This window comes from Pristiophorus japonicus, chromosome 23, assembly GCF_044704955.1.
Source record: "Pristiophorus japonicus isolate sPriJap1 chromosome 23, sPriJap1.hap1, whole genome shotgun sequence".
Lineage (NCBI taxonomy): Eukaryota > Metazoa > Chordata > Chondrichthyes > Pristiophoridae > Pristiophorus > Pristiophorus japonicus.
In genome coordinates, this window is record NC_091999.1 from 3,781,344 (window position 1) to 3,807,199 (window position 25,856).

General features: G+C 51.6%; 1 protein-coding gene across 4 annotated transcripts in view; it reads left to right on the plus strand.

Moving 5' to 3' along the window:
- The window catches only part of parp2 (poly (ADP-ribose) polymerase 2), a 74,277-nt gene that overhangs the window by 27,577 nt on the left and 20,844 nt on the right, over positions 1 to 25,856 (plus strand). For all 4 annotated transcript variants that reach the window (XM_070866640.1, XM_070866641.1, XM_070866642.1 and 1 more), the window contains 7 exons: positions 3,661 to 3,731; positions 5,051 to 5,101; positions 7,506 to 7,602; positions 8,384 to 8,459; positions 9,744 to 9,855; positions 14,744 to 14,897; positions 17,397 to 17,535. In XM_070866640.1, coding sequence (XP_070722741.1) covers positions 3,661 to 3,731; positions 5,051 to 5,101; positions 7,506 to 7,602; positions 8,384 to 8,459; positions 9,744 to 9,855; positions 14,744 to 14,897; positions 17,397 to 17,535 — 700 coding nt within the window. The remainder of the gene's footprint in view (positions 1 to 3,660; positions 3,732 to 5,050; positions 5,102 to 7,505; positions 7,603 to 8,383; positions 8,460 to 9,743; positions 9,856 to 14,743; positions 14,898 to 17,396; positions 17,536 to 25,856) is intronic.

Sequence of the window (25,856 nt, forward strand, 5' to 3'; positions counted from 1 at the left end):
CTACGAGTCAAGAAATCCAAGTGCCTGTTTCTCGCACCCGAGGTTGAATTTTTGGGCAGAAGGATTGCCGCTGATGGAATCCGCCCAACAGAGTCCAAAACAGAAGCAATTCGTCTGGCACCCAGGCCCCGGAATGTCTCAGAACTGCGCACCTTTCTCGGGCTACTCAATTACTTTGGGAACTTGATGCAGAACTTAAGCACGCTGCTGGAGCCTCTCCACGTGCTATTGGTTTTGGGGGGGATGCCCAGGAACGTGCCTTCAATAAGGCACGCAACCTTCTGTGTTCCAACAGTGTTTTGACTTTCTTTGATCCAGGTAAAAAGCTAGTTCTCATGCGATGCGTCAGCGTATGGGGTCGGGTGCGTTTTGCAACATGTCAATAGTGCGGGCAAATTACAACCCATAGCTTATGCCTCCAGGTCACTTTCGCGGGCGGAGCGCGGGTACGGAATGGTAGAGAAGGAGGCGCTCGCGTGCGTGTACGGTGTCAAAAAGATGCACCAATACCTTTTCGGGGCCAAGTTCGCGTTCGAAACCGACCACAAGCCCCTCATGTCCCTCCTATCCGAGAGCAAGGCAATAAACGCCAACGCCTCGGCGCGAATTCAACGGTGGGCACTCATGCTGGCGTCCTACGACTATACCATAAGGCACAGACCAGGCACAGACAACTGTGCCGACGTGCTCAGCAGGCTACCCCTGGCGACCACGGAAGGGTCCGATGAACAGGACTGTGAGATAGTCATGGCAATCAATGCCTTTGATTCCACAGGTTCGCCAAATCAGAGCCTGGACAGCCAGCGACCCCACGTTATCCTTAGTAAAAAGATGTGTCCTAACCGGTGACTGGGCAGAAGCTCTCGATACCTGCCCCGAGGAATTAAAACCCTTTCACAGGCGCATGCATGAGCTATCACTACAAGCAGACTGCCTGATGTGGGGCAGCCGAGTAGTCATGCCTCTGCGAGGCAGAGAGGCATTTGTCCGGGAGCTCCACCGCGAGCACCGGGGATCGTTCTCATGAAGGCCATAGCCAGATCCCACGTCTGGTGGCCTGGTATTGACGCGGACTTGGAGCTCTGCGTCCGAAGGTGCACCATTTGTGCCCAACTCAGCAATGCCCCCACTGAGCTCCACTGAGCCCCTGGCCTACCAAACCGTGGTCGCGGGTGCACGTAGACTATGCGGGCCCATTCATGGGCAAAATGTTCCTCGTAGTTGTAGATGCATTTTCAATGTGGATTGAATGCACCGTTTTAAACTCGAGCACAACCTCCACCACTGTGGAGAGCATCGCAACTATGTTTGCAACGCACGGAAACCCTGACATATTGGTCAGTGAAAATGGTCCGTGCTTCAATAGCGCAGAATTCCAAGACTTTATAATTGACCACGGCATAAATCACGTCAAGACGGTACCGTTCAAGCCGGCCTCCAACGGCCAGGCGGAGAGAGCAGTGCAAATCATTAAACAAGGCATGCTTAAAATCCAAGGTCCCACGCTGCAGGGTCGCCTGTCTCGACTGCTGCTGGCATACAGATCTCGTCCGCACTCACTGACTAGGAACCCCCCCGCGCAACTGTTGATGAAAAGGACTTTAAAAACAAGGCTCTCATTAATCCTCCCAGACATGCATGAAATCGTTGAGGCAAAGCGCCGTAAGCTGACTGAGTACCATGACAGAAATTCGAAGGGGAGATGGAATGAGATAGGGGACAAAGTGTTTGTACTAAATTATGGCAGGGGTCCCAAATGGCTTGCAGGGACAGTAACGGGCAAGGAAGGAAACAGGCTACTGGTAGTACAAATGGACAATGGCAAAACCTGCCGGAGGCATGTAGGCCAAGTCAAAAGCAGATTTACCAACAACACTGCGGAACCAGAGGCAGACTACAATGTGGAACTCGCACCACACCTGGTGGACAGGCAGAGGGAACAACCTGAGGAAATGAGAGTCGTGGTTATGATATTTACTTGTGTTGAGATGTCTGCGCTCCTCTAATTCTGCCCCCTTGAGCATCCCTGATTATAATCGCTCCACCATCGGTGGCCGTGCCTTCTGTTGCCTGGGCCCCAAGCTCTGGAACTCCCTCCCGAAACCTCTCCGCCTCTCTACCTCTCACCTCCTTTAAGACGCTCCTTAAAACCGACCTCTTTGACCAAGCTTTTGGTCACCTGCCCTAATTTCTACTTATGTATTTGTTGTGTCTAACACTTCTGTGAAGCACCTTGGGACGTTTTACTACTGTGCTGACGTGGATTGAGAACAGGTTGTCAGACAGGAAGCAAAGAGTAGGAGTAAATGGGTACTTTTCAGAATGGCAGGCAGTGACTAGTGGGGTACCGCAAGGTTCTGTGCTGGGGCCCCAGCTGTTTACACTGTACATTAATGATTTAGACGAGGGGATTAAATGTAGTATCTCCAAATTTGCAGATGACACTAAGTTGGGTGGCAGTGTGAGCTGCGAGGAGGATGCTATGAGGCTGCAGAGTGACTTGGACAGGTTAGGTGAGTGGGCAAATGCATGGCAGATGAAATATAATGTGGATAAATGTGAGGTTATCCACTTTAGTGGTAAAAACAGAGAGACAGACTATTATCTGAATGGTGACAGATTAGGAAAAGAGGAGGTGCAACGAGACCTGGGTGTCATGGTACATCAGTCATTGAAGGTTGGCATGCAGGTACAGCAGGCGGTTAAGAAAGCAAATGGCATGTTGGCCTTCATAGCGAGGGGATTTGAGTACAGGGGCAGGGAGATGTTACTACAGTTGTACAGGGCCTTGGTGAGGCCACACCTGGAGTATTGTGTGCAGTTTTGGTCTCCTAACTTGAGGAAGGACATTCTTGCTATTGAGGGAGTGCAGCGAAGGTTCGCCAGACTGATTCCCGGGATGGCGGGACTGACATATCAAGAAAGACTGGATCAACTGGGCTTGTATTCACTGGAGTTCAGAAGAATGAGAGGGTACCTCATAGAAACGTTTAGAATTCTGACGGGGTTAGACAGGTTAGATGCAGGAAGAATGTTCCCGATGTTGGGGAAGTCCAGAACCAGGGGTCACAGTCTAAGGATAAGGGGTAAGCCATTTCGGACCGAGATGAGGAGAAACTTCTTCACCCAGAGAGTGGTGAACCTGTGGAATTCTCTACCACAGAAAGTTGTTGAGGCCAATTCACTAAATATATTCAAAAAGGAGTTAGATGAAGTCCTTACTACTCGGGGAATCAAGGGGTATGGTGAGAAAGCAGGAATGGGGTACTGAAGTTGAATGTTCAGCCATGAACTCATTGAATGGCGGTGCAGGCTCGAAGGGCCGAATGGCCTACTCCTGCACCTATTTTCTATGTTTCTATGTTAAAGGTGCTACATAAATACAAGTTGTTGTTGTAGTCTTCAGTGCACTTCCATGAGTTGTGAACTAGTCAGTAACCTCGGCTGTCTCTCTGCCCGAAATAAACCGAACGTGCAAGGTGCTTTAATCAGCCATTTTAAAGTTGGGGGTGCAAATGGGTTCGAGTCCGTTGCTGTGTCCGATCGAGATAAGCGACTGCTGATTTTAAACCCGGGCGTTTTTTTTTTTAAAAGAGGCGGGAAATGGCCGCCACGGTTGCGTTTGGCGCGGAAGCTGACCCGCTGGTGTTGTCTCCTCAGAAACGGTGAAGACTGTGCTCGTGAAGGGGAAAGCAGCAGTGGACGTGGAGTGTCGAGTCAAGCAAGGCAAGGTACCTCCAGGACTGGGGCTTGGGGGGCATAAGGGGACCGACCATTTAAAACTGAGACGAGGAGAAATTTCTTCTCTCTGGGTGGGGGGGGGGGTTGTAAATCTGTGGAATTCGCTGCCTCGGAGAGCTGTGGAGGTTGGGTCATTGAATAAATTTAAGACAGAGAGAGACAGTTTCTTAACTGACCAGGGAATAAGAGGGCGGGCAGGGAAGTGGAGCCGAGTCCATGATCGGATCAGCCATCGTATTTGAATGGCGGAGCAGGCTCCAGGGGCCGTATGGCCGACTCCTGCTCCTGTTTCTTATGTCGGATCGCGCGGCCTTCGCTCGGATTGAAGATGGCAAAAGTTTGAAATAAAATTGAAAAGGTCCCGGTCGTTGGTTACATGAAATCTGCCCCATTCCCTCCGACACCGTGTGATTGAAGCACTGACCACACTCGATCAGCTCCGTTGGACGGGCCCACATTGTCCGCATGCCTGACACGAGACTCCCAAAGCAAGCGGGCAGCGGGAGTGGGGGAGTGGGGGGGGGGGGGTTTAAGTTTGCCCCCGGGAGCAGTTTGCGCCTCAGTGAGCAAGTTTGGGCCTCAGTGTCAGTTTGGGCAGCTGGGCCCAGAGCTGGGCTGGGAGCGCTCCGAGAGACGAGAGAGTGGGGGGGGGGGGGGGGGGGAAACCTAAAACCCCCCCACGACATTCCCAAAATATTGCCCGTACCACCACCCAATAATTGGCAAAAAAAAAAAAATGAAAAGAAATAACACACACTGACCGCAGGAGACCGCCATTCACGTCTTCGCTGCCGGGATGGTTGGACCGCCCTGATTTCCCAGGCGTTCACCGCAGGGCAAGAGTCGAAACTCAGGCCAGGGGGTGTCTCAACCAGGGAGGGGGGGGCGTCTCACACCGGGGACAGCTCTTCCCACGGTGCTGCTCCACGCCACAGCTGATCCCCGGATCCTGAGGATTGCCACGGGGCGCTGGAGACTGAGCGCCCGCCCACAACACCCCCCCTCCCCCCCGCCATTGCCGCCGTTCTGGGGCCAAAAAACGGGGCGGACAGGAGCCAAAATGCAGCCCCTTTGTTTCCTCCATCAGTACCACCGCCCGTCCCTCGATCACTCGGCCTCACTTACCTCCCTTCAATAACCTGCCCCTTGACCGTGTGCCGCACGCTAACCCTTCCCCGCTTCCCCCTCCCGCTCCACGGTATTGATCCTTTTTGTTTTGTCGTGAAGTGCTTTGTTGCACCTGGCTGTGTTGGGGGGGAGCGCTTGTTTCAAAATGTGACTTGTGACCATTTCTTTGCCTCTCCTGCAGGCACACGTCTACTGTGAGGGGGACGATGTGTACGACGCACTCTTAAACCAGGTACTGTGCAAATCACCTGTGCTGCGCTCTTCCCACAGCGGCTGCACTTCCATTGCAGATAGTCCCCTAGCGCACCTCCCCTGGCATTGCTCCTGGATAGCAATGGCTCAGTTGCTCGCATGGCGGTTACGTTACTGGACGAGTAATCCAGAGGCCCGGAGAAATAAGTTTGGAGACAGGACAAAGACTTGGATTTATATCGCGCCTTTCACGACCACCGGACGTTCCCAAGCACTTTACAGCCAATGAAGTACTTTTGAAGTGTAGTCACTGTTGTAATGTGGGAAACGCGGCGGCCAATTGGCGCACAGCAAGCATCATCATCATAGGCAGTCCCTCGGAATCGAGGAAGACTTGCTTCCACTCGTGAAGTGAGTTCTTTGGTGGCTGAACAGTCCGTTACGAGAGCCACAGACTCTGTCACAGGTGGGACAGATATTCGTCGAAGGAAGGGGAGGGTGGGACTGGTTTGCCGCGCGCTCCGGCCACTGCCTGCGCCTGACCTCTTCACGCTCTCGGGCGATGAGACTCGAGGTGCTCAGCGTCCTCCCGGGTGCACTTTCTCCACCTAGCGCGGTCTGCGGCCAGGGTCTCCCAGGTGTCAGTGGTGATGTCGCACTTTACCAGGGAGGCTTTGAGAGTGTCCCTGTAACGTTTCCGCTGCCCACCTTTGGCTCGTTTGCCGTGAAGGAGCTCCGCATAGAGCATTTGTTTCGGGAGTCTCGTGTCGGGGGCATGCGGACAATGTGGCCCTGCCCAGCGGAGCTGGTCGAGTGTGTGGTCAGTGCTTCGATGCTGGGGATGTTGGCCTGGTCGAGGACGCTAACGTTGGTGCGTCTGTCCTTCCAGGGGATTTGCAGGATCTTGCGGAGACATCGTTGGTGGTATTTCCCCAGCGACTTGAGGTGCCTTCTGTACATGGTCCATGTCTCTGAGCCATACAGGAGGGCGGGTATCACTACAGCCGTGTAGACCATGAGCTTGGTGGTGGATTTGAGGGCCTGGTCTTCAAACACTCTTTTCCTCGGGAGGCCGATAAGGGGCTCTGAGGTATGGGAAATGGTCCACGTTGTCGAGGGCCGTGCTGTGAATCTTGATGACGGGGGGGCAGTGCTGTATAGAAACATAGAAACATAGAAAATAGGTGCAGGAGTAGGCCATTCGGCCCTTCTAGCCTGCACCGCCATTCAATGAGTTCATGGCTGAACATTCAACTTCAGTACCCCATTCCTGCTTTCTCGCCATACCCCTTGATCCCCCTAGCAGTAAGGACCTCATCTAACTCCTTTTTGAATATATTTAGTGAATTGGCCTCAACAACTTTCTGTGGTAGAGAATTCCACAGGTTCACCACTCTCTGGGTGAAGAAGTTCCTCCGCATCTCGGTCCTAAATGGCTTACCCCTTATCCTTAGACTGTGACCCCTGGTTCTGGACTTCCCCAACATTGGGAACATTCTTCCTGCATCTAACCTGTCTAACCCCGTCAGAATTTTATATGTTTCTATGAGGTCCCCTCTCATTCTTCTGAACTCCAGTGAATACAAGCCCAGTTGATCCAGTCTTTCTTGATAGGTCAGTCCCGCCATCCCGGGAATCAGTCTGGTGAACCTTCGCTGCACTCCCTCAATATGGCGAGGACAGGCTGGTGGAAGGCCTTTGTCTTATGGATGTTAAGTATAAGGCCTATTCTTTCATATGCCTCGGTGAATACATTGACAATTTGCGCACAAGCAAACTCCCACAAACAGCAATGTGATAACGACCAGATACTGTTTTTTTTTGTTATCTTGATTGAGGGATAAATATTGGCCCCAGGACACCGGGGATAACTCCTCTGCTCTTCTTTGAAATAGTGGCCGTGGGATCTTTTACGTCCACCTGAGAGAGCAGACGGGGCGTCGGTTTAGCAGTAAGACGCCACTTCCGACAGTGTAGCACTCCCTCAGCACTGCACTGGGAGTGTCAGCCGAGATGTACGTGCTCGAGTCCCTGGAGTGGGACTTGAACCCACAACCTTCTGACTCAGAGGCGAGAGTGCTACCCACTGAGCCACAGCTGATGCAGAGGTAGGTTTTAAGGTGGAACGAGAGGCAGAGAGGTTTAGGCAGGGAGCTCCAGAGCTTGGGGCCTGGGCAACCGAAGACACAGCCGCCAACGATGGAGCAATTAAAATCGGGGCTACGCCAGAGGCCAGAATTGGAGGAGCGCAGAGATCTGGGAGGTTTGTGGAGCCGGAGGAGGTTACAGAGATGGGGAGGGAGGCGAGGTCCATGGAGGGATTTGAGCAGGAAGGTGAGAATTTTTCAAAATGGAGGCGTTGCTGGACCGGGAGCCGATGTCGGTCAGCGAGCACAGCGGGGGGTGAACACCAGTTATTCTGTGCTCTTTGCATCTTTCAACAGACGAACCTGCAGTTCAACAACAACAAGTACTACATCATTCAGCTCCTGGAGGATGATGCCAAAAGAGATTTCAGTGTGTGGCTGCGCTGGGGCAGAGGTGAGCACCGCACGCTTTGGGCAGCGTGCACCTCGGTGCGAGCAATCGGTGTATAACTTTACGTACGGTTTTAATGCAGAGCCTACTGTCTAATGGCCTGGCTTGGTACTGCGCCCCACGGGGCAGGAAGGGCCCAGGGTCCATACCCCCAGTCTGTGTTGAGCTAGAGGGGCATCAAATAATAAATGGGATAAAGGCGGTTAAGAACGAATGTGAGCTTGGGTGCTGGCACCATGATAAGAACATAACAGGAGCAGGAGTCGGCCATTCGGCCCCTCGAGCCTGCTCCGCCATTCAGTAAGATCATGGCTGATCTGATCCTGGCCTCAACTCCACTTCCCCGCCCGCTCCCCATAACCCTTCACTCTCTTATCGCTCAAAAATCTATCTCCACCTTAAATATATTCAGTGACCCAGCCTCCACAGCTCTCTGGGGCAGAGAATTCCACAGATTCACGACCCTCCGAGAGAAGAAATTCCTCCAAATCTCCGATTTAAATAGGCCCTTATGCTGAAACTATGCCCCCAGTTCTAGATTCCCCCACGAGGGGAAATATCCTCTCTGCATCTACCCTGCCCAGCCCTCTCAGAATCTTCTACGTTTCAATAAGATCACCCCTCGTTCATCTAAACTCCAGTGAGTATCGGCCCAACCTGCTCGACCTTTCCTCATAAGACAACCCCCTTCATCTGATTACGAAGTTTGCAGATGACACTAAAATAGGCCGTGTGATCCACCATTCTCAACCGTGTTATCTCACCTTGATTCTCTTTTTTTCAGTGGGGAAGGTCGGACAGAACAACCTGATCCCGTGTGGTAGTGATCTGAATAAAGCCAAGGATGTCTTTGAAAAAAAGTAGGTGAAGTAAAGTTGCTTTTGATTGGTTTTAAGGAGGGGAGGTTGGGTTGGTTGAAGGATGCACTCTGACACCTGGTTCTATACTTATCTTGCCCTTCGGGGATTCTTCTGCACGTGCTTAGTACTGATGAATGTTGCTCTCCCAGGTGAGGTAGAGAGTAAAGCTCCCTCTACACTGTCCCATCAAACACTCCCAGGGCAGGTACAGGGGGTTAGATACAGAGTAAAGCTCCCTCTACACTGTCCCATCAAACACTCCCAGGGCAGGTACAGGGGGTTAGATACAGAGTAAAGCTCCCTCTACACTGTCCCATCAAACACTCCCAGGGCAGGTACAAGGGGTTAGATACAGAGTAAAGCTCCCTCTACACTGTCCCATCAAACACTCCCAGGGCAGGTACAGGAGGTTAGATACAGAGTAAAGCTCCCTCTATACTGTCCCATCAAACACTCCCAGGGCAGGTACAGCACGGGGTTAGATACAGAGTAAAGCTCCCTCTACACTGTCCCATCAAACACTCCCAGGGCAGGTACAGCACGGGGTTAGATACAGAGTAAAGCTCCCTCTACACTGTCCCATCAAACACTCCCAGGGCAGGTACAGGGGGTTAGATACAGAGTAAAGCTCCCTCTACACTGTCCCATCAAACACTCCCAGGGCAGGTACAGCACGGGTTAGATACAGAGTAAAGCTCCCTCTATACTGTCCCATCAAACACTCCCAGGGCAGGTACAGCACGGGGTTAGATACAGAGTAAAGCTCCCTCTACACTGTCCCATCAAACACTCCCAGGGCAGGTACAGAGGGTTAGATACAGAGTAAAGCTCCCTCTACACTGTCCCATCAAACACTCCCAGGGCAGGTACAGCACGGGGTTAGATACACAGTAAAGCTCCCTCTACACTGTCCCATCAAACACTCCCAGGGCAGGTACAGCACGGGGTTAGATACAGAGTAAAGCTCCCTCTACACTGTCCCATCAAACACTCCCAGGGCAGGTACAGCTCGGGTTAGATACAGAGTAAAGCTCCCTCTACACTGTCCCATCAAACACTCCCAGGGCGGTACAGCACGGGGTTAGATACAGAGTAAAGCTCCCCCTGCAATGGTCTCCGTTGTTACTCCACGGCAGACTTTGAACCATGTTCCTATGGCACAGTCTACTCCCAGAGGGCTTGCGTCGACGGTAACACTGCTCGGGGGGGAATCGGAAGGGTGTAGCGTGGGGTCTCTGCTGAGCTGGGTCCCGGCTGAATTGTTTACCGTTGTGTTGCCGCCAGGTTTCTCGACAAGACAAAGAACGATTGGTCGCTGAGGGGGTGTTTTGAGAAAGTTCCCGGCAAGTATGACATTTTAAGCCTGGACTACAGTGGGGACCCTCCTGCAGAGAAGGTGAGTGGGTGGAGGGTTTGTTCCATCACGTACAGAAAATAGTCAAAAAGTCTATTGGCATGCTGGCTTTTATATCTAGAGGACTCGGACTCGGACTGGAATACCAGGGGATAGAGGTTATGCTGCAGCTGTACAAAGCCCAGGTTAGACCACACCTGCAGTACTGTGAGCAGTTCTGGGCCCCGCTCCTTCGGAAAACAAAAAAAGGCTTGCATTTATATAGCACCTTTCACGACCACCGGACGTCTCAAAGCGCTTTACAGTCAATGAAGTACTTTTGGAGTGTAGTCACTGTTGTAATGTGGGAAACGGCAATTTGCGCACAGTAAGCTCCCCCACACAGCAATGTGATAATGCCCCAGATAATCTGTTTTTGTTATGTTGATTGAGGGATAAATATTGGCCCCAGGACACCGGGGATCACTTCCCCCTGCTCTTCTTCCAAATAGTGGCCGTGGGATCTTTTACGTCCACCTGAGCGAGCAGACGGGGCCTCGGTTTAACGTCTCATCCGAAAGACGGCACCTCCGACAGTGCGGCACTCCCTCAGCACTGCCCTGGGAGTGTCAGCCTGGATTTATGTGCCCGAGTCCCTGGAGTGGGACTTGAACCCCCACAACCTTCTGACTCAGAGGCGAGGGTGCTGCCCACTGAGCCACAGCTGACCGTTTAGCAGACGCGTGAAGTGCAGAAGCTGTTTGAAGGCTAGAGAGTTGATGGATGGAGGTTATTGCCGTCATGCTATGAGGCTGCAGAGTGACTTTGATAGGTTAGGTGAGTGGGCAAATGCATGGCAGATGAAGTATAATGTGGATAAATGTGAGGTTATCCACTTTGGTGGTAAAAACAGAGAGACAGACGATTATCTGAATGGTGACAGATTAGGAAAAGGGGAGGTGCAACGAGACCTGGGTGTCATGGTACATCAGTCATTGAAGGTTGGCATGCAGGTACAGCAGGCGGTTAAGAAAGCAAATGGCATGTTGGCCTTCATAGCGAGGGGATTTGAGTACAGGGGCAGGGAGGTGTTGCTACAGTTGTACAGGGCCTTGGTGAGGCCACACCTGGAGTATTGTGTACAGTTTTGGTCTCCTAACTTGAGGAAGGACATTCTTGCTATTGAGGGAGTGCAGCGAAGATTCACCAGACTGATTCCCGGGATGGCGGGACTGACCTATCAAGAAAGACTGGATCAACTGGGCTTGTATTCACTGGAGTTCAGAAGAATGAGAGGGGACCTCATAGAAACGTTTAAAATTCTGACGGGTTTAGACAGGTTAGATGCAGGAAGAATGTTCCCAATGTTGGGGAAGTCCAGAACCAGGGGTCACAGTCTGAGGATAAGAGATAAGCCATTTAGGACCGAGATGAGGAGAAACTTCTTCACCCAGAGAGTGGTGAACCTGTGGAATTCTCTACCACAGGAAGTTGTTGAGGCCAATTCACTAAATATATTCAAAAGGGAGTTAGATGAAGTCCTTACTACTCGGGGGATCAAGGGGTATGGCGAGAAAGCAGGAATGGGGTACTGAAGTTGCATGTTCAGCCATGAACTCATTGAATGGTGGTGCAGGCTCGAAGGGCTGAATGGCCTACTCCTGCACCTATTTTCTATGTCTCTATGTAATGAGAATCGGTTGCGGTGCAGAAAGATGATGGCGAAATCGAGGCGAGGCAGCAGGGAACTATGTAAAACCACAAGCCAGCGACCAACAAAGCGGATGAACCAGTAGAACGAGTCACTCAGCTCAAGAGAAACAGCCACAGTGGGGAAGATAACTTTTCAGCAGCAAATTCTTGACACAGCAGATGAGTCTTGCGCAGTAATCGGTTCCGATGGGCGGGCCACATTGTCCGCATGCCCGATGCTCGACTCCCGAAACAAGTACTCTACTCCGAGCTCTTGACACGGCAGGCGAGTCCCAGGAGGGCAGAGAAAACGCTTCAAGCATGCCCTCAAATCCTCCTTGGAAAAAATGTAACATCCCCCACCGACTCTCGGGATTCCCAAGACCGCCCAAAGTGGAGCAGAAGCATCTGAGAAGGCGCCGAACACCTCGAATCTCTCTGTCGGGAGCATGCGGAAGCCAAGCACGACAACCCACCCACCCGTTCCTCCAACCACGCTCTGCCTCCACCTGTAACAGAGACTGCAGGTCCCACATTGGGCTCATCAGTCACCTTCGAACTCATCTTAGTGTGGAAGCAAGTCATCCTCTGGGGACTGCCTAAGAAGGAGGAAAAGAAGGCTATAGTGTAGTCCCGAGCAGAAGCGTAGAGGTGGAATCCAGTATAGTCCAATGCAGAAACATAGTCTTGATGCCCAGCGAAGTTCAGGAATTCAGAAGCCATAATTTGAGAAGCAGGGATGAGGGATGGGTAATGGGGGTTTTAAGTAGTTAGATTTAGTCATCCGACGGAGCCAGGGGCAGTTGAACAGTGCAAGCGAGGAGATTTGGGAGAAAAAGGGCAAAGGAGAGCAGGAGATTCCCATGGACAGACGTGAAGAGCTCCTTCTGGAAGTGCCAGTCCAGCTCGAGGGGCTAAAGGGCTAACTCCTGTTCCTATGGTCCGAGGTCCTTGTTGTCCATACTTGTGTGCAGTGATCTCCGCATATCCTAATATATTGGGAGGGTCTTGAGTCTGCGTCCCTTTCTGTCATATTTTGCGTCGACGTATAGAATGATACAGCACAGAAGGAGGCCATTTGGCCCATCGTGCCTGTGCCAGCCCTTTGAAAGAGCTGTCCAATTCGCCCCACTCCCCCTTACTCTTTCCCCATAGCCCTGCAAGCGCTTCCCCTTCAAGTGTTTATCCACTTCCGCTTTGAAAGCTACTATTGAATCTGCTTCCTCCATGCTTGGTAGGAAGAATAGGGAGGTCCCTTATTACTTGGAGGGTAGAGGAACAAAGGGATCTCGGAGCACAAATCGCTAAAAGTTAGCAAGGCCATAAAAGCAAACCAGGAAGTAGGGTTTACTTCTAGAGGTATGGAATTGAAAAGTAGGGAAGTTATGCTAAACTTGTATCGAACCTTGGTTAGACCACACTTGGGAGTACTGCGTACAGTTCTGGTCGCCATTTTATAAAAAGGATATAGAGGCACTGGAGAGGGTGCAGAGAAGATTTACAAGGATGATACCAGAAATGCGAGGGTGCACATATCCGTAAAGGATGAACAGGCTGGGTCTCTCTTCTGTTGATAAAAGAAAGCTGAGGGGTGACCGAATAGAGGTCTTTAAAATGATGAAAGGTTTTTGTAGAGTGGATACAGAGAGAATGTTTCCACTTGTGGGGAAGAGCATAACTCGAGGCCATCAATATAAGATGGTCACCAAGAAATCCAATGGGGAATTCAGGAGAAACGTCTTTACCCAGAGAGTGGTGAGAATGTGGAACTCGCTGCAACAGGGAGGGGTTGAAGCGAACAGTATCGATGCATTTAAGGGGAGGCTGGACATATAAAGGAGAAGGGAATTGCAATGTATTTGCTTCATGGGTTCTTTGCTTAAGAATTCATAGCAACACATTGCTATTAAGAACTTAGTTGGTTTATTAGCAAAGGGTTTACCAATCACACAATACATTACCAGTTCATCCACCAGGCTCACAACCACCTGTCTCATCGTGGCTCCCCCGAACCCAACTGGCTGGGTTTTATTGAGTCTTGTGAACATCACGTGACTGGCTGAGCCACTCCCAACTCAACAGCTCTACAACTATTTTGTTGCAAACTATCAAGTGCCCCCTGGTTAAAAGAGGGTGGGGGGCATTCTCCAAAAACTTCAATCAAGTGCCCCCTTGTTTTTTTTTTGAGGACACCAAAAGCACAAATTATGCAAGTGCCGCCTGGCTAAAAGGCGGGGGGGATGTGGGGCACTAAAACCGACAAAATTAAACAAATGAAACTTTAGACACGTGGTTCAAATTAAAATTTGGTTGCCGGGGGTGATGATGCACTCCAGTCTCAACAGTTCTACAAGTATTTTGTTGTGAACAAAATAAAACATTAAATCAAGTGCCCCCTGATTAAAGGGGATGGGGGGGGGGAAAGAGGGAAGACACACACTCCAAACAAATGCCCTCTTGTTTTATTTTGAGGGCACTAAAAACACAAATTATACAAGTGCCCCCTGGCTAAAAGGGGGGTGGCACTAAAACCGGCACAATAAACAAATTAGACTTGAGACAAAAAACATCAAATTAAAATTTGGTTGCCGGGGGTGACGATGCACTCCAGTCCCTCCGGCGCCCACCTCTGGCGGAAGGCCGCGAGCGTACCGGTGGACACCGCGTGCTCCATCCCCCGGGGACACCCCGGCTCGGATGTAACCGCGGAAGAGATGAACGACCCCCTCGACCGCCCGCTGCCTGGACCGGCTGATGGCCCGCCTTGGCCGTGCCCAGGAGCAGTCCTACGAGGAGGCCCTCGGACCTACCCGCTCCCCTCCGCACAGGGTGCCCAAAGATCAGGAGCGTGGGACTGAAGTGCAGCCAGAATTTGAGGAGCAACCTCTTTAAATAATAAAACAGGGGCAGCAACCTCGCACACTGAACATCAAAACATGGAACACGGACTCTTCCAGACCGCAGAAATTGTGGGCATCCTGGGACGTGTGAGCATTCTCGCAGGTGCATACATTACAGGAATAGAGGGTTATGCTGATAGATTTAGATGAGGAAAGACTGGAGGAGGCTGGAGTGGAGCATGAAGGCCGGCATGGACTGGTTGGGTCGAATGGCCTGTTTCTGTGACGTATATCCTATGCAATCCCTTTCAGCCAGTGGAAAAAGCAACGCTGACTGTTGGCCAAATGTCTGTCGTGTCGTGCCGTCCCGCTTTTAGTTTGCTGCATTGACGATCTGTCCCGATATTTGTGCTTTCCAGGAGAGTGGGAAAGCCGGAGAAGCTGCGAAGGCTGCCAAGGTGGAGTCGAAGCTGGACCGTCGAATCCAGGAGCTGATCGAGCTGATCTGTAACATACAGGCGATGGAGGAGATGGTGCTTCAGATGAAGTACGATACCAAGAAGGCTCCACTCGGTAAGGACAATGATTTGGACCTCCACATGTAATGTGGACAGAGCTCCTTTGACAATAATTTTGCTTTGATGGAGAAGTATTGCGCTCATTGAGGTTCCTTGCATTTATGGACCCAACCCCTCCCCGTTCACTCCCATTGTACACAATCCCAATGGACCCAACCCCTTCCCGTTCACTCCCATTGTACACAATCCCAATGGACCCAACCCCTTCCCATTCACTCCCATTGTACACAATCCCAATGGACCCAACCCCTCCCTGTTCACTCCCATTATACACAATCCCAATGGACCCAACCCCTCCCCGTTCACTCCCACTGTACACAATCCCAATGGACCCAACCCCTCCCCGTTCACTCCCATTGTACACAATCCCAATGGACCCAACCCCTTCCCATTCACTCCCATTGTACACAATCCCAATGGACCCAACCCCTTCCCATTCACTCCCATTGTACACAATCCCAATGGACCCAACCCCTTCCCAGTCACTCCCATTGTACACAATCCCAATGGACCCAACCCCTTCCCATTCACTCCCATTGTACACAATCCCAATGGACCCAACCCCTTCCCATTCACTCCCATTGTACACAATCCCAATGGACCCAACCCCTTCCCAGTCACTCCCATTGTACACAATCCCAATGGACCCAACCCCTTCCCGTTCACTCCCATTATACACAATCCCAATGGACCCAACCCCTCCCCGTTCACTCCCATTATACACAATCCCAATGGACCCAACCCCTTCCCGTTCACTCCCACTGTACACAATCCCAATGGACCCAACCCCTCCCCGCTCACTCCCACTGTACACAATCCCAATGGACCCAACCCCTTCCCATTCACTCCCACTGTACACAATCCCAATGGACCCAACCCCTCCCCGTTCACTCCCACTGTACACAATCCCAATGGACCCAACCCCTCCCCGCTCACTCCCACTGTACACAATCCCAATGGACCCAACCCCTCCCCGTTCACTCCCACTGTACACAATCCCAATGGACCCAACCCCTTCCCATTCACTCCCATTGTACACAATCCCAATGGACCCAATCCCTTCCCAATCATTCCCACTGTACACAATCCCAATGGACCCAACCCCTCCCCGTTCACTCCCATTGTACACAATCCCAATGGACCCAACCCCTTCCCATTCACTCCCATTGTACACAATCCCAATGGATCCAATCCCTTCCCAATCATTCCCACTGTACACAATCCCAATGGACCCAACCCCTTCCCACTTTTTCCCATTGTGCACAATCCCAATGGACCCAACCCCTTCCCATTCACTCCCATTGTACACAATCCCAATGGACCCAACCCCTTTCTATTCCATTCCATTGTACCAAAACCCCTTCCCATTCTCTCCTATTTAGTTACAATCCCAATGAGCTCAGCCCTTTCCCATTCAGTGAGTCGAGTGTTGGACAGATGTTTACAGATGTCAGCTGCCCAAATATCGACTGGACAGAACTCGCATTTATATAGTGCCTTTCTCAACCTCCGGATGTCCCAAAGCGCTTTGCAACTACTGAACCGACCTTTGAAGTGTAGTCGGTTGTAATGGTGGAAAGGCGGGCAGCCAATTTGCACACAGCAAGATCCCAGAGACAACAATGTGATCATGGCCAGATAATCTGTTTTTTGATTGATACTGGTCGAAGGATAAATATAGGGCCCCGGGACACCGGGGAAGAACTCCACCTGCTCTTGTTCCAGTAGCTGTCGTGGGATCTTTTACGTCCGCCCGAGGGCAGACGGGGCCTCGGTTTAAATTTTCAACCGACAGCGTAGTTCTCTGTCAGTGCTGGAGTGTCGGACTAGATTTTACTCTCACGTCTCTGGAGTGGGAACTCGATCCCACGACCTTCACTAGGTTCTCTAGATTGATTCCTTGATGAGAGGGCTGTGTTATGATGAGAGATTGTGTAGAATGGGCCGATACTCTCTGGAGTTTAGAAGAATGAGAGGTGATCTCATTGAAACATACAAGATTCTGAGGGGGATTGACAGAGTAGATGCTGAGAGGTTGTCTCCCCCCGGGCTGGAGTGTCTAGAACCAGGGGGTCACAGTCTCAGGATAAGGGGTCGGTCATTTAAGACAGAGATGAGGAGGAATTTCTTCACTGAGGGTTGTGAATCCTTGGAATTCTCTGCCCCAGAGGGCTGTGGATGCTGAGTCTCTGAATATATTCAAGGCTGAGATAGAGAGAGTTTTGGAGTCTGGGGGAATCGAGGGATATGGAGATCGGGCGGGAAAGTGGAGTTGAGGGAGATGATCAGCCGTGATCTTATTGAATGGCGGAGCAGGCTCGAGGGGCCGTATGGCCTCCTCCTGCTCCTCTTTCTTATGACGCTCTGACTCGGGCGGGAGTGAGGCCGCCCGAGCCGCGGCTGGCGGTGGTCCTGGGATCTGGCGTTGGCTGTCGAGGGTCGAAGCCGACGGTGAACGAGACTCGATCTCTCGCTCTCCCTTTTCTCCGTCTAGGTAAGCTGACCACCGACCAGATCAAAGCCGGCTATGTCTCCCTCCAGAGGATCGAGGACTGTATCAACCACAATGTCACCGGGAAGGCTCTGGTGGATGCCTGCAATGAGTTTTACACCAGGATACCACACGACTTCGGGTAAGAGCTGAGGGGTGGAAAAATGGGTACCGCCGTTTTTGAGGCAGTGTCACTGCCCGAGTGCTGACTTTACCGTCGGGTATCCGGTGCAGGATTAAACTGGCAAATTCATGCCCAAAGATGAATACTTGCCTTTCTTCGTCGAGCAACACAAGAGCAGGGAGGGTTATGCTTGAACTGTATGAAACACTGGTTAGGCCGCAGCTGGAGTACTGCGTGCAATTCTGGTCACCGCATTACAGGAAAGACGTGATTGCACTGGAGAGGGTACAGAGGAGATTTACCAGGATGTTGCCTGACTGAGAGGAAAGATTGGGGATACTGGGTCTGTTTTCTTTGGAACAGAGGAGGCTAAGGGGAGACCTCATTGAGGTCTATAAAATTATGAGGGGCCTGGATAGAGTAGATAAGAACGAGGAGCAGGAGTAGGCCATACGGCCCCTCGAGCCTGCTCCGCCATTTAATACTATCATGGCTGATCCGATCTTGGACTCAGCTCCACTTCCCCGTCCGCTCCCCATAACCCCTTAGTCCCTTATCGGTTAAGAAACTGTCTATCTCTGTCCTAAATATAAGAAATAGGAAACATAGAAACATAGAAAATAGGCGCCAAAGTAGGCCATTTGGCCCTTCGAGCCTGCACCACCATTCAATAAGATCATGGCTGATCATTCCCTCAGTACCCCATTCCTGCGTTCTCTCCATACCCCTTGATCCCTTTAGCCGTAAGGGCCATATCTAACTCCCTCTTGAATACATCCAATGAACTGGCTTCAACAACTCTCTGTGGCAGGGAATTCCACAGGTTAACAACTCTGAGTGAAGAAGTTTCTCCTCATCTCGGTCCTGAATGGCATACCCCTTATCCTATGTCCCCTGGTTCTGGACTTCCCCAACATCGGGAACATTCTTCCCGCATCTAACCTGTCCAGTTCCGTCAGAATTTTATATGTTTCTATGAGATCCCCTCTCATCCTTCTAAACTCCAGTGAATAAAGGCCCAGTCGATCCAGTCTCTCATCATATAACAGTCCAGCCATCCCTGGAATCAGTCTGGTGAACCTTCGCTGCACTCAATAATCTCCTCAGATTAGGAGACCAAAACTGAACACAATATTCCAGGTGGGGTCTCACTAAGGCCCTGTACAACTGCAGTAAGACCTCCCTGCTCCAATACTCAAATCCCCTCGCTATGAAGGCCAACATACCATTTGCCTCCTTCACCGCCTGCTGTACCTGCATGCCAACTTTCAATGACTGATGTACCATGACACCCAGGTCTCGTTGCACCTCCCCTTTTCCTAATCTGTCACCATTCAGATAATATTCTGCCTCCGTGTTTTTGCCCCCAAAATGGATAACCTCACATTTATCCACATTATACTGCATCTGCCATGCATTTGCCCACTCACTTAACCTGTCCAAGTCACCCTGCAGCCTCTTAGCGTCCTCCTCACAGCTCACACCGCCACCCAGTTTAGTGTCGTCTGCAAACTTGGAGTTATTACACTCAATTCCTTCATCTAAATCGTTAATGTATATTGTAACGAGCTGGAGTCTCAGCACTGAGCCCTGCGGCACTCCACTAGTCACTGCCTGCCATTCTGAAAAGGACCCGTTTATCCCAGATTCCAGAAGATTTGTCAAGCATGATTTCCCTTTCATAAATCCATGCTGACTTGGACCAATCCCGTCACTGCTTTCCAAATGTGCTGCTATTTCATCCTTAATGATTGATTCCAACATTTTCCCCATTACTGATGTCAGGCTAACCGGTCTATATTTATCCGCTTTCTCTCTCCCTCCTTTTTTTAAAAGTGGTGTTACATTAGCTACCCTCCAGTCCATTGGAACTGATCCAGAGTCGATAGACTGTTGGAAAATGATCACCAATGCATCCACTATTTCTAGGGCTTCTTCCTTAAGTACTCTGGGATGCAGACTATCAGGCCCTGGGGATTTATCGGGCTTCAATCCCATCAATTTCCCTAACACAATTTCCCGCCTAATAAGGATATCCTTCAGTTCCTCCATCTCACTAGACCCACTGTCCTCTAGTACATTCGGACGGTTATTTGTGTCTTCTTTTGTGAAGACAGAACCAAAGTATTTTTTCAATTGATCTGCCATTTCTTTGTTCCGCATTATAAATTCACCTGAATCTGACTGCAAGGGACCTATGCTTGTCTTCACTAATCTTTTTCTCTTCACACATTTATAGAAGCTTTTGCAGTCAGTTTTTATGTTCTCTGCAAGCTTCCTCTCGTACTCTATTTTCCCCCTCTTAATTAAACCCTTTGTCTTCCTCTGCTGAATTCTGCATTCCTCCCAGTGCTCAGGTTTGTTGCTTTTTCTAGACAATTTATATGCCTCTTGGATTTAACACTATCCTTAATTTCCCTTGTTAGCGGTTGAGACACCTTCCCCGTTTTATTTTTACTCCAGACAGTGATGTACAATTGCTGAAGTTCATCCATGTGATCTTTAAATGTTTGCCATTGCCTATCCACCGTCAACCCTTTAAGTATCCTTTGCCAGTCTATTCTAGCCAATTCACGTCTCATACCGTTACCTTTCCTTAAGTTCAGGACCCTAGTTTCCGAATTAACTGTGTCACTCTCCATCTTAATAAAGAATTCTACCATATTATGGTCACTCTTCCCCAAGGGGCCTCGCACAACAAGATTGCTAATTAGTCCTTTCTCATTACACAACACCCAGTCTAGGATGGCCAGCTCCCTAGTTGGTTGGACGGACCTGTTTCCCTTGGCAGAGGGGTCAACAACCAGGGGGCATAGATTTAAAGTAATTGGTAGGAGGATTAGCGGGGATTTGAGGGGAAATTTCATCACCCAGAGGGTGGTGGGGGTCTGGAACTCACTGCCTGAAAGGGTGGTAGAGGCAGAAACCCTCACCACATTTAAAAAGTACTTGGATGTGCACCTGAAGTGCCGTAACCCACAGGGCTACGGACCGAGAGCTGGAAAGTGGGATTAGTCTGGGTAGCTCTTTGTCGGCCGGCACGGACACGATGGGCCGAAATGGCCTCCTTCCCTGCTGTAAATTTCTATCATTCTATTCTCATCCAAGTATGAGAGAGCAGCGCTAAAAGGTGGGGTTGCACACTCTTCGAGCGGGAGCTCAGGAGGCTGACTGAATTTCCCGACAGGAGGCTGCTGGCATGCGAGGGGGAAGAACGGAGAAAACGCAAACTCTTCAAACTTCTCCGACTGACACACAAACTTCCCCACTGTTACAACGAATGGAAAGAAGAGGAAATAAGTAAAGAAAAAAAGCTTAGCTGGGCCTCTGTGTCCGAACCCTGCGCTGTTCCCTCTGCCTTTCCCAGACAGCTCGGGCACCTTGCCGTTGGGCGTCTGTACAAACCAAATATCGCGGGAGCGGTGCCAAGGGGGCGTTGCATGCTGGATGATGACACCACCTGGGTGGCGCTGGATGGCGCAGTGTTGTCTCTCGGGAAGGTCCGGGCCCCCGACCTGTGAGGAAACACCAGCGGCAGGTCGGGGCCATAAAAGGAGACGAGCTGCGGGACCTGGAGCAGGGTGGCAGCGTACCACTTCAGGGAGCAGAGCGAGCTGGTGTAAGAAGGCGGCTGGATTGGACTGGACGTCGCCAAGGTCCAGGTCAGCGATTGGAGTGCGGGCAGGTTCAACAAGAGCAGTGAGGTCGGGGCGAAGGAGCGGCGAGAGATCATGGAGGGGGCGAGGGTTCGGGGGGGGCCCGGGAGGGGGCGAGGGTTCGGGGGGCCCGGGAGGGGGCGAGGGTTCGGGGGGGCCCGGGAGGGGCGAGGGTTCGGGGGGCCCGGGAGGGGCGAGGGTTCGGGAGGGGGCGAGGGTTCGGGGGGCCCGGGATGGGCGAGGGTTCGGGAGGGGGCGAGGGTTCGGGGGGCCCGGGAGGGGGCGAGGGTTCGGGGGGCCCGGGAGGGGCGAGGGTTCGGGGCCCAGGGGCAACACGGGGCCAGTCCACACTGTGCGATATGTGGGCGCACTGGGTCCGTGCAACAGAGCTGGTCTCCAGTCGTCCTGGTTAACCCTTGCCACTGGACCAAGGCCTCGCTCTGTCAAGCCCGCGTGGTGGGCTGGTGTGCAACGGTCACCCCACGTTAAACAAACCCACCCACAGGCATCTTCCGCCCTTCAACATGTGGTTCGGGACCTGGAATATTGGGTCCTTCATTGAAACACCTGTGAACTCGGCCCTTTTTGGTGTGGAAGCAAGTCAGCCTCGACACGAGGGACCGCCTGAGAAGCAGCAGACGCCCTCTTGGCACCTCTACCAAAGAGCCAACCGAATTTCTCCCGAGCCGTGGGCGCCGCTAAACACCGACGGCAGGCCTTTGCCACCCGCTAGCCGCCTGGCACTGGTGCTAACAGACGGCATTATAAAGGGAATTTTGACGCCTCAGTCCCTGGGCGACCGAGAATGGATGTCCTTGCAAGTTACTCCACAGGGTTCATCGGGGTGGAAATTCAGCCCCGCTTCTGTAACGGCGTTAACCGGGCCGGAGCAGTACATTTTGTGCCGGGGAACGGTTTGCGTCTGCAGCCGCCAAATTCGGCAGCTGGGCCCCCGAGCGTGGGGCGGATCGCTCAGCGAGGCATTGCCCGCCTCTTTTCGGGCGCGAGGCCGGCTGAGCGACTGAAAATCCCCGAGCTAAACAGCCGGAATCGGAGCGGCCGAAGAGAGGCTTCCGTGGATTGGCCGGGGGCGGGGTGGGGGGGGGGGGGAATCCCCCCAAAAACATTCCCGATACATTTACTGACGCCACATCCACACTAATCGCAAAAATAAGAAAACTATCGCGCTTGCCTGAGGTCGATGTTCCTTCCCCTCGCGGTGCCCCGGTGCAGCTCAAACCGCCCGCTTTCACAGGTGGTCCCACTAGGGGGCGCTACGGGTCGGGCGCCAACCAAATATCGAGCCGGTGTCGCAACCGGGGGTGGGGGCGTTGCACACCGGCTCGCCTCTCCCGGGCGGTACTGCTCCGTGCCTCCCGGCAAACCCGGCACACGAGATCCCAACGGGGCGCTGGAAACTGGCCCCCCCCCCCCGCCCGGAAATGCTTTACGCCGCCATTGCCTCCCCTTTGGGGCGAAAGCAGAGGCGGCAGCAGTCAGAAAATTCAGCCCCTCGAATCATCGGGCCCAAGTTTGGGCCTGAGTTGCTCCTGTTTTGTTTTTTTTTGGAGCAACTGGTTTAGAATGGAGTATCTTAGAAATTGCAATTCTCGGCATTTCTCCAGTTCTCGTCAGTTCGAACAGTTTCACTTTGGAACCGAATTTTTTTTTTTCGAAAGAGGGCGTGTCCGGCCACTTTCGCCTGTTTTGAAAGTTTAGGCGGCGAAAACTTACTCCAAACTAACTTAGAATGGAGTAAGTGTGGATTTTTGTACGCTCAGAAAAACCTTGCATACACTTTACAAATCAGGCGTAGGGAATGAGGGATGGGGGGGGGGGGGGGGAGAGGGGGGGGGTGAAGGGAAGTAATTAAATTCTACAATCATTCAACAGTCATACTTATACAAATAAAGATCCAACCTGAATAAAAATTTATAAACAAAGCAAAGATTAAATATTCCATGTTCCTATCGGTGTCTGGACGGCAGCCGAAGAAAGAGCAAGCAGCTTTCGAGCTGCGAAGGGGACTGAGGCCATTCGACCAGGGGATATGGGCGGCGTCAGGCCACGGCGGACTGCAGTAGAATCTGGCAGCAGCAGGCTCCGAGCTGCGAAGACTTGGGCTGTTCGGCCGGACAAATCTTCACTTTTCCTCCAGTCCCTTTAAAAATGGCCGAGTGCCAATGTTTATGTGCCACTGCGCGTGCGCGTGCGCCCCAACGCGCATGCGCAGGGTTGCTGGCACGACGTTGCCTTATTTAAATTAGTCCCGCCCTCGCCCCCCCTTGTAGAATCGGCGCGAGTCTCTTGCTCCGCCCCCCCCCCCCCCCCCGCTGTTCTGTGCGCGCCGCGCCAAGCTGCTGAAGACCTGCAGGGAGCCGGAGAATATGCAAGTATTTTTTCGGCGCACTTTTGAGCGCGAAAAACGGGCGTCCAGGTCGGCCCGAAACTTGGGCCCATCGAACGGTTACAGCATGGAAGGAGGCCATTCGGCCCGTTGAGCCCGTGCCGGCTCTCTGCAAGAGCACTTCAGCCAGTCCCACTCCCCCCGCCCTTTCCCCGTAGCCCTGCAATTTATTTTCCTTAAGATACTTATCCAACTCCCTTTTGAAAGCCGCGATTGAGTCTGCCTCCACCGCCCTCTCGGGCCGTGCATTCCCAGATCCTCACCACTCGCTGCGTAACAAAGGTTTTCCCTCATGTCGTCTTTGGTTCTTCTGCCAATTGCCTTAAAAATCTGTGTCCTCTGGTTCTCGACCCTTCCACCAATGGGAACACTTTGTCTCTCTACTGTCTATACCCTCATGATTTTTAATACCTCGATTTAAATCTCCTCTCAACCTTCTCTCAAAGAAAGAAAAGACTTAGATTTATATAGCGCCTTTCACGACCACCGGACGTCTCAAAGTGCTTTACAGCCAATGAAGTACTTTAGGCGTGTAGTCACTGTTGTAATGTGGGAAACGCCAATTTTCGCACAGCAAGCTCCCACACACAGCAATGTGATAATGACCCAGATATTCTGTTTTTTTTGTTATGTTGATTGAGGGATAAATATTGGCCCCAGGACCCCGGGGAGAACTCCCCCCTGCTCTTCTTCGAAATAGTGGCCCTGGGATCTCCGTTTAACGTCTCACCCAAAAGATCTGCTCTTAGTAAAACCCCAGCTTCTCCTGTCTACCCCTCATAGAATCATAGAAGTTTGCAGCACGGAAGGAGGCCATTTCGGCCCATCGTGTGCCTGGAACCATTTTTTTCTGCGCCCTCTCTAAGGACGTCACATCTTTTCCTAAAGTGCGGTGCCCAGAATTGGATCCAGTTGGGGCCGAGCCAGTGTTCTATAAAGGTTCACCATAACTTCCTTGCTTTTGTACTTTGTGCCTCTATTTATAAAGCCATATACTTTTTTTTCCCCCGCTTTCTCAATCTGCCCTGCCACCTTCATATACCGTATACCCCCAGGTCTCTCTGTTCATGCACCCCCTTTAGGATCGTACCCGTTTTAGTTTATATTGCCTCTCCTCATACTTCCTGCCAAAACGTGTCACTTCGCACTTTTCTTTCTGCTTTTAAACTTCATCTGCCACATGTTCGCCCACCCCTGCAGCCTGTCTATGTCCCCTTGAGGGTCAACGGCTTTCGTAGGAATGAAGCCCAAAAAGAAAGACATGCCTTTACTCGGTGCCTTTCACCACCTCGGGACATCCCAGAGCGCTTTACAGCCAATGAAGTACTTTTGAAGTGTAGTCACTGCTGGAGGAAAGGTGCCAGCCAATTTGTGCACAGCAAGCTCCCACCATCAGCAATGTGATCATGACCAGAACTTCAATTTTCTTTAAAAGTGATGTTGGTTGAGGAAGAAATATCGGCGGCAGAAAGCTGTTTACACTGCACATTAATGATTTGGACGAGGGGATTCAATGTAGTATCTCCAAATTTGCGGATGACACTAAGTTGGGTGGCAGTGTGAGCTGCGAGGAGGATGCGATGAGGCTGCAGAGTGACTTGGATAGGTTAGGTGAGTGGGCAAACGCAGGGCAGATGAAGTATAATGTGGATAAATGTGAGATTATCCACTTTGGTGGTAAAAACAGAGAGACAGACTATTAACTGAATGGTGACAGATTAGGAAAAGGGGAGGTGCAAAGAGACCTGGGTGTCATGGTACATCAGTCATTGGAGGTTGGCATGCAGGTACATCAGGCGGTGAAGAAAGCAAATGGCATGTTGGCCTTCATAGCGAGGGGATTTGAGTACAGGGGCAGGGAGGTGTTGCTACAGTTGTACAGGGCCTTGGTGAGGCCACACCTGCAGTATTGTGTACAGTTTTGGTCTCCAAGCTTGAGGAAGGACGTTCTTGCTATTGAGGGAGTGCAGCGAAGGTTCACCAAACTGATTCCCGGGATGGCGGGACTGACACATCAAGAAAGACTGGATCAACTGGGCTTGTATTCACTGGAGTTCAGAAGAATGAGAGGGAATCTCATAGAAACGTTTAAAATTCTGACGGGTTTAGACAGGTTAGATGCAGGAAGAATGTTCCCGATGTTGGGGAAGTCCAGAACCAGGGGTCACAGTCTAAGGATAAGGGGTAAGCCATTTAGGACCGAGATGAGGAGAAACTTCTTCACCCAGAGAGTGGTGAACCTGTGGAATTCTCTACCACAGGAAGTTGTTGAGGCC